Here is a 17,292-nt window from a genome sequence, read left to right on the forward strand (position 1 = left end):
TAATAAAATCATTTAATAAAAATAAGTTCAAAAAATTATTTAACAACAATAGCAATACTTCCCAACGCACAAGGCAACTTGCACAATACAATAAATAATATGGAGATCTCTATAATGACATGCCAACTATGTCTAACTGACAAATTTTACCAAATTGTTTTATAATGATAAAAACAATTTATGTATACATCCAAAATCAACTTGATTCAATTTCACAAAATAAATTTTAAGCCATTCATTTAAATTAACCACAATATTAAGACAATTGAACTTTAGAGATCACAAATTGAATTTTTCAAGCGTTCAATATTTAGAAGCGAGCATTCCTCGATGAGGTTTGTCTTCGTCAATTCACTAATCCACTAACATATTAAAGACCTTGACTTTCTTGGACTCAAATTAATCAAAAATTCAACCATACTCGTATTTTTAAAGATTAAAATATTTCAATCGAGCCCATAATTAATCAAAATTAATGTTAATCTAAGTTATTGATTCAATTTAATCAAGATCCCAACATATCACGTGACCATTCAATAATGTAATTAATCTTTTGAATAAATTAATATAATCAAATACTTAAAGAAAATTAAAGCCTATCTATTCAATTATCCTAAATCATATGTAATAGTTAGTCTAATAAATCATCTCTAAACTAATTCAAAATAAAATTCTAAATGTAGCAGATGTTAAGCAATATAGTTGGCAAGAATGCAGCTGATTTGGAGGCAAAGAGGCTCACGGCAATACCAAAAATTGAAGTGGGCATAGCAGCAAACTGAGGGCAAAGCAATAGCAAAAGTTTGTAGCAATTTTTAGGAGAAACTAAGAGAAGCAATTGTTGGTGGCAGCAAGGAGAACAAAAAGAAAATAGAATGGTAGGTCAATTGGAGATGAGGACTAATTCAATTCTACTTCTATTTATCATAATAATATAACACAATAAAATAAATCCTATTAAAAATCTAGTAAAAAGATCCTCATTTAATTAAACTAAATAAGAAAACATTAAAAGAAAATTAAAAGAAAGGTTAATTGCAATATTAGTCTCTCGTTAATAGTTGAAATTTCAATTTAATCCTTAAAATATAATCAAAATCCTACCTAGTCTCAAAATTAAACTAAATTTATCATTTCATCAGAAATTTCCAAATAATTTATTATAAAAAAATTCTTTTACTAAACTTATCTTGATTTAGTGTGAAATATGATACCAAAAATTTCAAGACATTATAAAATGTTCAGTGTGAATTACTAAATCATTATCGTACTTGGTGTTAACATCGTTAGTAAATTGTTAAACCAACCAATGATAAGTTAACATGTAGAATTTTCTTTTTCAAATTATGAAGTCTAAATGGATAATATAATATGTAAAAACTAAATAAAAACTAAATTAAATTAAAATATATATAACTAAACATATGATTAATAAAACAAATTAAAAATTAAACTTATATAAGCTAAAACGTCACATTCTCTGTTTAAGTAAATGATCCTCTTCAAAGAGTTTTTCATTTGAAATTATTTTTTAATTGATTTTTTAAAGAATTTTTAGTCATCACTATTTACATTTTTTATTCATCATATGCTTAGTTATTTGTTTTTAGTTTAATTTAATTTAATTTTTTATTTTATTTAATTTTTCACATAATGTTATATTATCCATGTAGACATTGATGATTTGGAAAAAATTTCTACGTGTCAAATTTTAATTGACATATTTATCAATTCAAATAAAGGTGTTAACACTAAGTATCATAATAAAATACATATTGATAGTTCATACACCATATTGGACATTTTCAAAGTACAGATATCGACATTGAACATTTTATGAAAATACAAGTATCATAATAAAACACATATACATAATTTAAGCACCACATTAAACATTTTATAAAAGTACATGTATCAAATATGAGATTAACATATTTATAAAAAAATTAATGTTAATAATAAATGAAATTTGGTTAAATGGTAAAGTACAAATGTTGGAAACTCTTGAGTCTTGGTTCAAATCTTATTTAAGTGTGCATATTTTACTCTCTTTTTTTTTTTTATGTAAAAGATATAAACTGGCAAAACACCTTCAAAATAATACAATTTACTTTGTAAAATAATAGTGTTTTTGTCATTATCCAACTGAATTGATACTCGATTGACTCATGACACCAACTCAATCGTGTATTATATAAATGAGCCTTCTCTGTAACAACAACTCTTTATAACATTTCATCATAACCATTAAATTTATTGTAGATCCGATTTTTTATTTTTATATTTTTTATCTATAACAACTTTCCATCTATAACAATCATAAAATATGAAATACGCTATTTACAAAATTATTTTTTTACAACAAATTATCTCAAATTTTAGTAAAATTAGTTCTATTACCAAGTGAAAGAAATATAATAAATTTTAATTAAGCTATTAATTCAATAAAATATTTAAAGTTTATATAGAAAATATATTAATAATATTTTATTGAATGAAATGTTTAATAAATTGAACTACATTCATAAATTTTATTAAAGATATTATTTAAATCTCACTAATTAATAATATTATTAGTATATTATAATTTTTTAATTTTTAATTTTAAATATTTCATATATAATCTATATATCAAATGTTTTTATAGTTGTACAACAATTATCTCTCTATGACATCAACAATTTGATAGGCAAATAGAATTGTTAAAGAAAAAGGTTGATTGTGATCGTAACTAAAAGAAACGTTTAATCAACTCCTTTTAGATTTTTTTCCCTTGGTTCATCTCCTTCCAACTTTTTTTCTAACTAAAAACAAAGTAAAAAAAAAAACTAAAATTAAATCATATCACACCTACATGGGTGTGAATACAATATTTTTTAAACATTTTATGTTAAAAATACTTTCTTTAATTTATACAATTATAATTATATGTAGAATGATGAAGAACTTGTATCTTATTAAACGGGTGTTTGATATTCAAATGTGTTTTTTAGTTCTTTTATTAAAAGAAATGGTAATAGTCTTTTCTCGATTAAGTTTGTAGGAATTAACCCGTGACACAAACTCAACGAGAGGTTTTATAATTGTTGAGGGGAGATCGGTCTCAAACCCTCAAAAAGTGAAAATATTATGCTCGAGATGTCTATGCTCTATTTTACCCTCAAATTGTTTCCCAACTTTGAAGAGAGCCCTACCAAATTCACGAAGTTTAGGAAATGCCTCACCATCAAGGAAATGTGAACATTTGGCCTAGTTGGGGTTCAAACCCGTGCCCTTATATGGCATTAATGGGTAAGAACACTACCACCTAGCTAGCTAGGCTAGCCAAATAGATAATCAAATGTAGGTTTCCAATACTAACTTAAGAAAAATGAAAATTGCAAACACAAACAGATAATCAAGACATAAAGCAAAGAAAAACACATTAAAGGAAAAATAATACAGCATAACAAGTAATATACTATTAAAAAATTTCATCTCAAAAGAGAAGGAAAATCAGAGTGAAACCACACGTAAATGAAGAAACAATCAAGAGATAGAAAAATTATATCTAACAACAACTATACTAGGGGAGCAAATGATAGAATTTTCAATACATGTCTCGCTCACGAATATGATTCCTCAGTTCAAATCAGAAATCTTAGTGCTTGCATTGCCAAATATATGAACCTCATGGTACTAATAACCCTTGCATACAAAGCATCCCTATTGCACTATATTCATCTTTCAGCAAAGATAACAGACACAGATCAAATTCCATTTTAAGTTCTAACAAAGGAAATCATTGAAAATAGCACTTAACATGGAAGTATAGATGAAATAGAGCAGGGGAAGTCTTTTTCTCACCAGAGGCACCAAGAATAATTATTGAGCTAATCTTAGTACTTGAGTAGCATCTGAGCCTAATCTTGTTTTTTTTTTTTTTATAAATATTCTTTCAATATTTTTAACCTTAAATTACTACTTTACTCTTAATATATGTATGCTTAAAACACAAACCCTAAATTTTGTTGTTTAAATATATAAAAAAATTATATATGAAATGAATGAGTTCAAACTTGAGCTCGGGTATGTATATCATGTAAACAAACTCAAACAAGCCGAGCTCAAATAATTTGATTTTGCCTCAAGCTCAAGCTTCTAGAATCATATACTTGATCAAGCTTGAATTGAGTTTTAAGCAGCTTCAAATAGATCTCAAGCTTCTCACTGTTCAAGATCAGTTCAGCTTGATTGCAACCCTAGTTTGTGGTTAGTGTTACATGAAGCAGGCTCATTATTCCTGTTATCTAGTAATCACCTGTTGAAACTATTTTGTGTAAATGGATTGATGCCAACTAGTTGGAATTTTCAAATCAGGAGGGTAATGAATCCTGACAGTGTATGCTAAACTTGATTTTTTTTGGATAAACTTTGCTTTTTTTATTTATCCAAAGGAAGCAACAAAAGCTGCTACAAGTGTAACAATCAATAAAAGAAACTCATCTCGCAAAAGTTCTTCAAATCTCAGGGAATCACCTGACAATATAAGTATCTACTAGCACATGGTCGGTTGCTGAAGCTTCCGCTCAAGATTTATGGCAACAGCATCAACAAAGTCTCCAGTGGTCAAGTAAAACTCTCTTGATACCCTGAATTCAAAAGAAGTAACTTGGTGACTTTAAAGCCATAGCTTGGTTTTGTATTACAAAGTGGTAGCTGTGAGATAAGGAAGAGCCGTCCAATGAAAGGTCACATTGAGGAAGTAAAGTTCACAATGGAAAAACATCGACAGTGGAAAAATATCTAACATCAGGAGAACGTGTAACATACTTGGGGCCATGGATTAAAATGGCGAGATCTTTGGTCATTTTTCCTGCCTCAACTGTCTCGATGCAAGCAGCCTCCAACTTGTGAACAAAGTCCAGCAACCTTCCATTTTTATCTAGTTTGGCCCTGCGAGAGAGATCACAACGAACATCAAATCAGAGCTGTACAAATGTTAAAAAAGAGAAACAAAAACAGCTACGTTGTACAAACAATAAAACAGAAAATAGAACTTCATAAAGTGACATACAACTTTTGACCAAAACTATTTTTTGAATATTCGACCAAAAATATTTGATACATCAACGGAAAGCATAAATACAATCAAATATTCAATGGTGGATCTCGAGGTTTGATTTGGAGGGCCAAATAATATCATAGTTTATATCAAACTCCTTTTATCACGTGTGTGTATATATATGTACAAGCAATATAATCTTAAGAACAGAAAGAATAGAACTTTACGATAGTGTCAACATAGAATAGAAACCAAGAGTAAAAATAAAGGTGAAAATTTACACGAAGATGAAAAAATGTAATAAGCTAGAAATGGGAGGAAAACAAACATTTGGTATTTGTTTAAAACTTGAAAGTTTTGTTCAAAGTACAAAAGTTAATTTGGTTGCTGTTAAGTTCACATGATTGTAATTTAAAAGTAATGACAAGTTTTTAATTTTAAAAATTTGTAAGTAATTATTTTAAAATTTTGTTATATTATTTTAACTTATTTTAATTTATAATAATATAAATTTATATTATGAGAAAAAAAGAGTAAAATTAACAATTTTAATATAAAAAATCAATTTAAATTTATGTAATTAATCTATATGTTATATATAATTTTTTTAAAACTTTGGCTCCCTTAAGTTCCCATGAGGAGCCGTCTCTGAAAGCATTGTTTATGTATCTATTACCAAATTCTTTACATAAAATAAGCAGAAAGAAAAACATGAAGGAGTTTATTTGGAATGGATACTAATCAAATAAAATTCAAAAGAAAGCTGTTAACTTCGAATGCATAAGAAACATGAAGTACCTATGCTCCAGTCCTCTTGTCCATGCAAATATAGAGGCAATACTGTTTGTACTGGTTTCTTGTCCCTTTTGATAAAGCCTGAAATGTCGAGTTACAGTCCCATGAGCTGCCTCAGCTTCTAGTGTCTTCCCATCAGATGACAACTGCAGAATTTGTGATTTTGGAGATTTTCAACATTCAATGGCCAAAATGAAGAGACCAATCTAAAACAATGAGAAACAAAGTCATTTGTTACAAACCAACACAGAAGTCATCAAGCCCAAAGAGCCAAATCCTGCATACAGCAAAAAAATGTTTAGACTCCACGAAAAACGGAGCGAGATCCAGTTAAAGTTGAGCATTGACTTGTAAATGAATAGATAATTACTGCAAAGAAATGCATCCGTCTTTTCAGTAGGAAATTCAGAGAGAGAAAAGAAAATTATATGAATGGTTCATTCATTAATGGATAATGCTAGACATATAATTAAACTATGAGTACCCCTTTAGACTTTCTTTTCTTTTATGTTTGTGTGAGGGTTTGGTGGTAGGTATTATAAACTATTTAAAGCCTCCATCATAAATGAACCATTATTTTTATTGAGGAAAAAAGAAACTCTGGCCACCTAATTCAGAAAAAGCATTAAACAACACCTTGAGCAAGTAGATCACTTTGGACATCTCCATCATAATTTTTGCATGCCCAAACATATCCCCCTTCACTTTTTAGGGCATATGCCACCATGTCATCAATTAGTCGATGTTCATACCTAGATACAGAATCAACCAAATATTTAGAAATACCTCAAAAGAAATCTTAAGCATAGTTCACTGAAGGAACAAATCCAACCATATAGAATGTGCTTCAAACTTGTCCTTCCAATTTTTCTCATACACATCCTGGAATATGTCCTTAAACCTGAAATGGACTTCTCAGATGAGCATTGTGCAATTCTTCCACAAGTAATAAATCATACAAACCTTGAGTAAAGAAGTAGTCCAAGATACATGGACATTGGAGGAGGGCAAATTAGAAAAGAAAATATTACCTGCCATCATACTTCTTAAGAATAGTATTCTTTGTGCTCAGGTAAAGAGGCCACTTCTTTGAAAAAGCCAATGACATAGAGGATTCAGCAAATACACGAATTGACTGAAAAGCACACATGATTTTTTAAACTAATTAATCAAAAAAAGGCTCCAAACATCTTGAATAGTGGGTGGGTGTGAGTACAAAAACCTTTAATACATAGATATATTCATATAGGAAGAGATAAACACAAAAACTTTACGAACCTCATCAACATTATACATAGAAAGTGCTATGCCAGGGCCTTTAAAATTGTAGACATCAAGCTCCACTGGCTTGTCTCCACCTTCTGGGACTAAGAAAGAAAAGAGACAACATGCAGTGAAGAATTAAAATTTTAAGAAATAAGGTTTTCCAGTTTAGTTACATGGCACCATGCCAATCGTGACATTTAAACAGCTTACCAAAAACCATCTTAAGCTTTCCTGGTCCAGTAATTATTGTATCAGTGGCACGATACTGGTCACCAAATGCATGTCTGCCAATACATATGGGTTTCTTCCAACCTATAACAAGGCAAAAGTTCATGGCAGCTTTCCACCACATTTCAGTTACACTGTTACTATGCGAAGAAATCATTACCGGGAACAATTCTTGGAACATTCTTGCATAGGATAGGTTCACGAAAGACAGTACCTACAAGAAGAAGAAACCCTTCAATTAGGAAGCACTGAAACAAGGAGAAAACATCTTTTAAATATTTATGGTACTAGTAGATGATTTAAAATCTTGTCTAAGAACAAATCCACAATGGCAGCCTATGGAAGGTAAATCTTACAAACTTCAGGATAATATTTAAACAAATAAAAGATGAATCCACATATGTCAAACATTCAAAATTTATCCTTGAAGTAAGAGCTACATGAGAGATTATTAAGAAATAACCATTCAAGATGTTTCTAATAGTCCCATTAGGACTTCTCCACATAGATTTCAGTCCAAATTCCTTGACTCTTGTCTCATCTGCATAATCAACATAACCAGACTTTAGCATTATATATGGTGAAGATATTTTTTTTTTTATTTAATGAAAAAACAATGCAAATCCTTGGATATTTGTAGACCTGTCACCGGCCTGGCCCGAATTAGATTTAAATAATAAATTTATAATTAAACTAAATTATAAAAATTTTAGGTTTAAGTCACAATTTGGCCCCTGAACTATACTTGTTTTACTACTTTGGTACTTCAAACTTTTTTGTCCCACTTTAACTATCATTTTCGTCCCATTGTACCTCCAAAAATTACTTGAGTTCAATAAAAATATGGCATGTGTCTTGTTCTTATTGACAAATTTTATCTTTTTAGTTAAACTGAGACAAAAATGATTGTTAACCAAAGTGGGACAAAAAAAAATTTAAGTACCAAAGTAGTAAAATAAGTTAGTTTAGGGGCTTCTTTCAAAAAAAAAGGAGTTTTAAGAGCCAAAATGTGACATAAACCTATATTAATATATAAACAGTGAAACAGGCTGCCGGGCTGGGCCAAATTTCAGTCTGGGCTTAGAAAACTTTTGGGACCAGGCTAGAGCCCGTTCCAACCAACCCCTGAACAGGTCTAGATATTTACCATAAATGATAAGGAAATACATGAACTGACAAGAGTAGTAAAGATTAAAGAATCACGAGAATGACTAACCAGGAGTTATTGTTGCACATTTGATAGCAACATTATACCTAAAAGAAATAAGGACATTATTTACAACTGCAGACTTTAAGTGCAAATAAAGATACCATAAAATTCTTCAAATTTTCAAGCATTCGCTTTACAATTGCAAAACTTTTTGCTTAAATGATGGAAAATCTTAAATCTTCCAAACTAAAAGAACAAAAAAAAAACACCGTTTTCCAATCGGATGCTAGAACTCTGTACAAATCTCTTAACAAACCTCAACCTAGGCAAAGCTTTTTCTATCATCCAGCCTTAGTCCAATGACTCAGCAAACAGAAAAATCACAATCGTTAATATTAAAACACTGTACTCATCTTCGTCATGGTACTACAACTTATTTTATCCATTTACAAATGGATGAATGATAATGTCTCATCCGTGGCCCTATTATGTTAATAATGCAATTCTAGATACCCAAGCTTCTTTCATATCCTATCAGATCATGTATATTATCAACAGAATCCATTAGTTACTTTTCAAAATTAATAATAATAACAATAACAGACCAATGATCATGTCCAAAGAGCCTTCAGTAAATACTACATACTTCAGGGCTGCTTCAGCAGCTTCGACAGTAACTTTGTCATCAGTCGCATCCCGACTCAGTATCCCTAAATCGAAGTATTTTATGTTCAAATCAAGATAAGGTAATATAAGCTGCAATTAAATACAAAAACACTCGGCATTCAGCATTAATTACAAATAAATAATTAGCGAAATGTAAAAGAAATTCATGAAATATGCTTCCATACTTTGTCTTTTATCATACTCCAGATAATTCTCGTCATTTCATCACCTAAGAATTACAAACAAAAAGAAGTAACAGTGATCACATTTTTCTAAAATAAGAAAAAGCAGAAAACAAAAACAATTAAAAACAAACATAAAAACTAATGTCAACACGATTCTCATCATATATCGCCGTTTGGTCAATTGCCTCACCATCCATCTCGACTACCGGATTTCGAACTTGAACTCGATCGAATCCGCTGGTAGAAGCGTAACACCGAAGGGAAACGGCACGAGAGAATTGAGCGGTGAAAACGACTCGGTTGTTGAGAGCTCCATTTCTCAGAGATTTAAGAAAATTAGGGTTTTTGTTTCTTAGAGGGGGAATCGTCGAAGAAGAAGAAAACGAAGAAGAGAGCATCTGTTAAGGCGGGTGAAGACGAGGAGATAGCGCGGAGTCGAAGAGCGAGAGTTTTCCAAAATTTTCCTTTTTTGACGCTCGCGTTTGAAGGACACTGCGTTGCCGTTTTGAATGGTTTATGTTACGGCTTTTAACAATGAAAAATGTCGAGGACTTGCTTTTGTGGTATTGTGATCCAACGGCTACGGATAGCTAATCAACTATTGGATTAATTAAAAAACTTTTGAATTATAAAATTCCGTTTTCTTTATTTTCAAATATACTAGTTAAAGTTTGATGATTTACTGTTAGTTTGGTAATACTTTTAAAAAGTAATTTTCAGAAGTACTTTTGAAAAGTTTAATTTAAAATTTGAGTGCTTGGTATTGCTGTCAAAAAGTGAGAAATAAAATGTCTATTTTAGACATGATATTATAAAGTAACAAATATGTATTTAAATAATGTTTAAATTAGTTAATATTATGATATTTTAGTAATAATATAAAAAATAATTTATTATAACTTATTGTTAATATTTTAATATATAATATTAATTTTAAATAATTCTAAGTAATTAATATTAATTATTTATTATAACTTTAGCAGTCTTGTAGTCTGCTGGAAAGAAGAAAACATAAGGCTAAAAAAGTCACATAATGCCAAAAGTACTTTTGGCTTAAAAAAAGTGGCAGCATTTGCTACTCCTTCATCTGTAAAAAAGTGATTTTGTTAAGTTGAAAATGGTCAAAGATGGAGGCTGTTCTTTAATGCTTTTAGAAAAAAAGTGATTTTTGGGCAAAAGCCCATCACAGAAGCAAGGCTGAACGGAGCCTTAATTAGCAAAATACACGAAGTCAGCACCTTGGGGTACCGGGTCACTCGAAAAGTATGAGGATTTAGGTAAAAATATAGGTTCAAAAAATGAGGTTGAACAAAAAAATAAAAAATGAGGTTGAATAAAAAAATAAGACCTGTTTAGAAAACAAGCTGGGTCTCAGGTAATACTTTTTTTGCCCGAGCTTGGCTCAACCTGACTCGAATATAGTTTTTTTTACTGCTTTCTTGCTTTTTTTCTTACTTTTTTGTTGTTTTTTCAGTATTTTGCTACTATTTCACATTTATGTTTCTATTATTTTGTGGTTAATATTTGGATATTATATAACTCTTGTTTTATTGTTAATTTTGTTATTATTTTAGAGTCATTTGTTTGTTAAGTTGCATCTATCTTAGTGCTATTTAAGTATACATATTTTTAAAATTTATTTTCAAATTGTTGGGAAATATTTATTTTAATGTTTTTAGATTTTTGATGTATTATATATATTTTTAAATATTATATAAAAACTATAAAAGTAAATAATACAGTTGGGCCGGACCTGAGTTTTAGCATTTTTATCTGGACCGGGCTTGGATAATATTTTAGGCCCATTTTCGGGTCGAACCAAGCCCGAACCTAACAAATGGGCCTAAAATTTTTGTTGGACCCAGCCTGGCCTGACCATGGACACCTTTACTTAGAGGGCAACTTTACTATTTTAAAACATAAAAAGTTGTTTGCCTATGACAACATGCATGAAAGAAGCAATAAAATGCAATCTTTTGTTTGCATCCAACAGAGCAAAGAAATAATGGAACCTATGATAATACAAGCATGCATGAATGCAGTAGAAAAATGCAATAGAAAAAGTATACTAGCACGCAATAGGTAAATAATTAAGGTAGGTAAGTAGGGGTATATTATTATTTTTTAATAATAGTTCTAAATATTATGCAATTTAGTCCTTTTAGTTTGTATATAAATGCGCAATCACTATTCTCTCATTTTCTGTCAAAAAATTTTTCTTCTCTCATTTTCTCCCAACATATTTTTCTTCTTTCATTTTCTCTCCAACATAACATATTTTTAACATATTCTCTACAAATCCATCACTAACAATGTTATACCCCCATCCATGTGAGACCACGTGGCAAGCCAGAAGGAGACCCGAACAACAAGACAGTTAGTGGCAAATCGAAAAGTCACCCACAAGTCCTACCTTCCAAAACAACTATCCAAACAAGTGCAAGCCATCTGATATCCGAGTCTTCAGGCTTTCATTGGGAACATGATGTTGTTAGTCACCAAACACTACGTGGGCTCAACCATTCTATACCATCAAGTCAGAATAAATGACAAGATCTGTCTCATCACAAACATCCTCGTCTCATCAAAGGCATTCACCCCACACATTTCGTAATAATGGCTAGATGGTTAGTCCAACACGTTAACATCACTTTAAATGGGACGCTTACCTATAAATACCTCTAGGAACGATGAAGAAATGATTAACTCTCCAAAGATACCAAGCTTATACTCTACTAACTTACTTTAAATTCTCAGCCTTAACATCCTCCTCACATTCATTCTTTACAACCTACAGCTCTCCATCCTGACTGCGTGATTTGACCTATATGACAACCACCACCCTCTCCTATATACCTCATCCTTGTTGTATCATTGCATCAACACCTGGTACGGTGAGCGTAGACAGCATGGCTTTACAACCCTAGAATGGTATTCCTTGTCAACCTAGCTAACCAGACCAATGATCCAGCCAACCAGACCAACTCCTTTGCTCTACCCAACACATCCATCCTGCCTAGTTTAGGAGCTTCTTTTGACCTAAAGACTATTCAAGTTACTTCTTCTATCCCTAAAGGAACTTCTCTGCAATATGCACATGTTTTTTTTCCCACCCTAAACCATCTTGTAAAAGCTTTAGGTGTCCCTTCGAATCTTGACCCTACCATATTCACAATGCCAGCTGGAATCGTCCCTCCAGCTACTTCAACTCCCCCAAGTACAAAAAGAAAAAATCAAATATCACCTGGTGTGTCTCCCCTTAAACCCATGGATCAAATAACACACTATTTGCAAGAAGTTATAACTTGCCTCACAACTACACCACCCCTGCCTACTATAATCTCCACCCATTTGATCAAGGTTCTCACCAGCAAGCTTTTGGATCCCAACCTCATGATTTAGAAATCTAGGAAAAGACTACTACATTTGGAAAAACATTTTTCTCAACAAGAGTGCCACTTTAAGGAACATCAAGAATAACAATGCATCTTTGACTAAGGGATTGTCAAATTGGTAAATGTGTTTATCAAATCAATTATAATCTAGCAATTACTAATCTAATTGAGTTGGAAATTATTAGGCAAAATCAAATATAAATTGTTTATAAACTAAATTTAAACCATTAATTAAACAACTTAAGCTAAACTTTCTTCCTATTTTTTTAAACAATGCAAATGATATAATGATAATTGATTGATTAGTTGATTGCTAATTAAAATAATAACCTATCCCAATTATATTGCTAGCCATTCCTAACTAGGAACCTCCTCTCGGTCTTATCCTAATTTGGAATTACCAACTAAGTTCTCCTCTCGATCTTACTTAGACAAGTAGCCCATAAATATAGGACATAGAAGGGTTGAGTTTTAAACTCAAATTAACTACAAGGTTTCAAAGAATAGAGGTTCACCAAGAAAGAATGGATAAAGGCTCAAACAAGGAACTAGGGATACATATCATTAAGGTTGGTCATTAAGCTCTTGGCTACTTATACAATACTTTAGGTTATCCCTAAACATTTCACAAAACACAATTTCAGTCATGCATATATTACCCAATGAATAACAATTGATTCAAACACTATTTATCTACAAGCATCTATACAATATATCTATCATTTGGCACAAAAATCAAACGTATTTACAAAGATTAATTACCTCTAGTCATTATGCAATTTAACAAAGTGAATAACTAATCAACTTTTAAAAGAACCAAATTATCTAACATCAATCAAAATTTGCATGCTTGAAAGTCAACAATACATAATTCAATATCAACAACCAATAATCCCAATGCTAACATGCTTCAAGCACCATATGTGAATTTTTTTTTAAATATTTTTATATATTTTTGAAAAATTTTAAACAAAACATAAAATAAGAAAATAAAACACAAAAAATAAAAATTCTATGTACATTCCCATACTTAAGTTACACATTGTCCTCAATGTGTCCTCTACTAAAGATTAGTTTGAGAAAGCTCCCTCAATTTAAAATTATGTGCAGCAAAATGGTAGAGTAGTCTTCAAACTTCATTAAAGTTCATTGTTGTGTACTGTAATGGCCTAAATTCAAGGTTATCGGAACAATAGTTTCGTAACCATAGATCCGATTTAAAGAGAAATTTATTTCAATATTTTTGCTTGAAAATTGATATGATAGGAAAATCGTATGAAAATATTGATAGAAAAATTTTACCAATTTAGTGATTAGATAGAAAAAGAAATTATTGAAGAAAATGGGTAAAAACAAGGTATCGAGACCTCTATCTCGTAAAACCGAGTCAAAAATAATTTTATAAATATTTATGAAATGTTATTAATGTGGTATTAAAATTTCGTTAGGAAATTTTAATGTTTGGGTAGTCAATTAAATGAAAAGGACTAAATTGTAATAGGTGCAAAAGTTGCTAGAGTGATTAAATAGCTTAAGAGTCTAATGAGAAAGGATTTAAAAGGCAATTAGACCCAAAAGTTATTTGGGCTGGACGGCAAGGGTATGAAATCAGCAGAAAAATTGATAAATTAAGGGTAAAATTAGAATATTGCAAAATTAACTAAATAAAGCTAGGACTAAATAGGAAATATCTAGATTTCTCTTCATTTCTCTTCAATTCCAGCAGCTAAAAACGCCATAGGAGGGTTCTCTAAGCTGATATTTTATGATTTTTGCACCAAGTGAATTAATCCTTGCCTTTTTCTTGTAATTTTTGTGTTTCTAAGACTTTTACAACTAGGTCCTACTATTAAATTCATTAGTTTTTGATTTCATGGATGAAATTGAAAGTCACCATGGTTGAGTGCTGTAATTTTATGATGAAATAGAATTAAATTAAAGCTTTAATTTGTTTATGAGATGATTTTATTAGGTAATTTCAATAGAAATTGATTTTTAGGACCTAATTGTGAAAATGCTTGGAATTAAAGTCTATTGCTGAAATTCTGATTCCTAAAGGTTGTAAACTAGTTTAAGGTGATAGAATAAAATGTTAATTGATAAAAATCAGCTCAATTGAGAGGCTAATTGAGTAGGGACGAAATTATCATTTATTAAACGCTTAGGGGAAAAATGGTAATAAACAGCTTGCACAAAAACAGTTTGGACAGCAGCAGTAGACTAACTTTGAAAAATCACCATAAATTGTAGAAATCGAATTAGAAGATGAAAAAAATATGGAATTAAATCTTATTGAGTCTAGTTTCTCATAGAAGAAATAGTGTAAGCAATATATTTTTAAATTTTGAGACATAATGAATTTTGTGAGACAAGGTCAGAATGAATTTGGGTTCCCCTGTTCTGACTTTGAAAAATTATAAAAAATTTAAGAAAAACAATTATGGGCTTAAATTTATATTTCTAGAATCCTTAATGAGTTTATTTTTAAGAGAAACAAACGAGAACATTATTTGAATTCTGTATGAAGAGATAATTAATTTTTAGTGAAGAAGGGTCAGAACCGTCGACAGCAGAACATGGGTGACTTTAAAGAATAAAATGTACTTATTGGCTAAACAAAAAATTCTGAAAATTTTATGGTAAAAATATATATGAGTCTAGTTTTAGGAAAAATTAACGGATCTTAATTTGGAGTTCCGTAGCTCAAGTTATAAATAATTTAGTGACTATGACTCAAGTAGACAGCTTTGAATGAACTATAAATAATAGTTGAATTATAGAGAATGTTGCATATGAACATGAAATGTATTAAATTGATAATTAAATTTATATATTTAGATCCGAAAGATTCAAATACGAAGCTAGATCGAGGAAAGGAAAAAGTTCGGGATTAGTAGATTTTTATTGTTTACAAACAAGTATCAAGGTAAGTTCGTGTAACTTGAATTATATTCTTAAATACTTGAGATTGTATGTTATTGATGTGAATATGATTTGAATGTTCATTGTATGAAAATTTATGAAACATTGATATATTTGATAAAATGGGAAGAAATACCGATTGAATGTAAGGAGAATTGATGGATCTCGAAAAGGAATTGACAAGAAAAGGATCTAGCTTGGACGGGTGATCCTATCTTGATATAGCCCTCCGAAGAATATGTGTAAAATGGATTTAGCCGGACGGGTAATCCGAATTAGGGTCTGAATTTACCTCGGTGGTAATTCAGATCCAAGCTCATTAGAGTAATTGTCGTTGCAGGATTTAGCTTTGGATGGTAATCCCGACAATACTCTATGAGTTTATATTGCAGGGGTTTAGCTCGATGGTAATCCATTGCAAGGTTGAGGTTCATGTGAGTGTGCTCTCTGAAATGGATATGTGCGCACATGAATATGAATTGACGGACCAAATTGTACAATAAATGTGTACCTCTGAAAATCCATCGAAATTTTGATAAATTCAACGGGATAAATATGGAAAAATAACAAGGAAATGGAAATCATGGTATTGACGAGCTCATCAATCATGGTATATATATTATTGATACATGGAAATTATTGTACTAACTTGAATGTTGAGTTTGTGCATGTTAGGGTAATAATGCATTGAATGGATATATGAATGTTTATTATATTGTATTGAAAATATTAGGTAAGTATAATTCTTGTTACATGAGCTTACTAAGCACAAAGTGCTTACCCCGTTTCCTTTTTCCCTGTTTTGTAGTGTTAAGAGCTCGGAGGTCAGATTTGGTCGGAGACACATGACACTGTCAACCTCAGGATTTCGGTATATAAAGAAACTTTATTTTGGAAATCAATAGCATGTATAAGCTAGCAAAGTAAATGTTAACGTGAAATGAATGTAAAGTTAGCCATTAGTTTTAGATATATGATGACGTTATCTTATAAATATGCATGAATTTATCTTGAAAATATGTTGAATTGATTTGGTTGATGTGGATTGGTCTCGATTTAATATTGTAGGGAAGGTTAGATATTTATAAAGGGGCTATATTGAATATAAAAAAAAATTTAATTCATAAACTCCGGTAATGCCTCGTACCCTATTCCGGCAATGAATACGGGTAGGGCTATTACATGTAGCTCTCGATAGGTAGACTTACATAGAAAAACAAAATAAACACACACAAAAAATGCAATAATAAGAAAATAAAAACAAAATAAGAACTGGCAATAAGAAAACTTATCGGGAGACCCCGTGTCCTTTCTATAGAAGAACTTCCGAGAGGTTCTCGACAATTTGAATCGACATTTGTTTTTCATGACCAAAATAAGAATCCCCTTTTCGCTTAAACACATTGTCATCGTCTTATTTTTTACCTTCTAGATAGCCACATCACGAGCCACTTCTTTCTAAATTCTAACTAAGTCCAAAATTCATTCTAGGGTACTAAAGCCTCGAGCATCACAAACTCAATGTTGTAATAAGCCGTAGATACCCAGTCTTCACTTTCTACTTTGAACCAAAAATAGATATGCTCATTAAGTTTGCCGGTTGGCTTCTCTACAACAATGATTGGAAAATGTGTTGGCTCC

At 30.8% G+C, this 17,292-nt stretch overlaps 1 protein-coding gene across 1 annotated transcript; it reads right to left on the reverse strand.

Annotated features, from left to right (window-relative positions):
• Positions 1 to 4,396: 4,396 nt before the first annotated feature.
• LOC108454073 (isocitrate dehydrogenase [NADP], chloroplastic/mitochondrial-like) lies at positions 4,397 to 9,837 on the reverse strand. Its single transcript, XM_017752384.2, has 15 exons — positions 9,525 to 9,837; positions 9,335 to 9,378; positions 9,130 to 9,239; positions 8,550 to 8,587; positions 7,797 to 7,874; positions 7,494 to 7,547; positions 7,316 to 7,417; positions 7,118 to 7,206; positions 6,871 to 6,974; positions 6,672 to 6,740; positions 6,476 to 6,591; positions 6,082 to 6,116; positions 5,843 to 5,985; positions 4,813 to 4,935; positions 4,397 to 4,631 (listed from the first exon to the last, which is right to left on the reverse strand). Exons 1-15 carry the CDS (start codon positions 9,730 to 9,732, stop codon positions 4,538 to 4,540), a joined length of 1,407 nt encoding a protein of 468 aa, XP_017607873.1. The 5' UTR covers positions 9,733 to 9,837; the 3' UTR covers positions 4,397 to 4,537.
• Between the last annotated feature and the right edge of the window lie 7,455 nt (positions 9,838 to 17,292).

This window comes from Gossypium arboreum, chromosome 9, assembly GCF_025698485.1.
Source record: "Gossypium arboreum isolate Shixiya-1 chromosome 9, ASM2569848v2, whole genome shotgun sequence".
Taxonomy (NCBI): domain Eukaryota; kingdom Viridiplantae; phylum Streptophyta; class Magnoliopsida; order Malvales; family Malvaceae; genus Gossypium; species Gossypium arboreum.

Excerpts from the sequence above, each read along its gene's own strand:
- LOC108454073 (XM_017752384.2), bottom strand. The coding sequence starts at position 9,732 with ATGCTCTCTTCTTCGTTTTCTTCTTCTTCGACGATTCCCCCTCTAAGA. Across the intron at positions 7,548-7,796 it reads TATTAGAAACATCTTGAATG|GTACTGTCTTTCGTGAACCT; the intron begins GTTATTTCTTAA and ends TTCTTCTTGTAG. Across the intron at positions 7,207-7,315 it reads AAAGCTTAAGATGGTTTTTG|TCCCAGAAGGTGGAGACAAG; the intron begins GTAAGCTGTTTA and ends TTTCTTTCTTAG.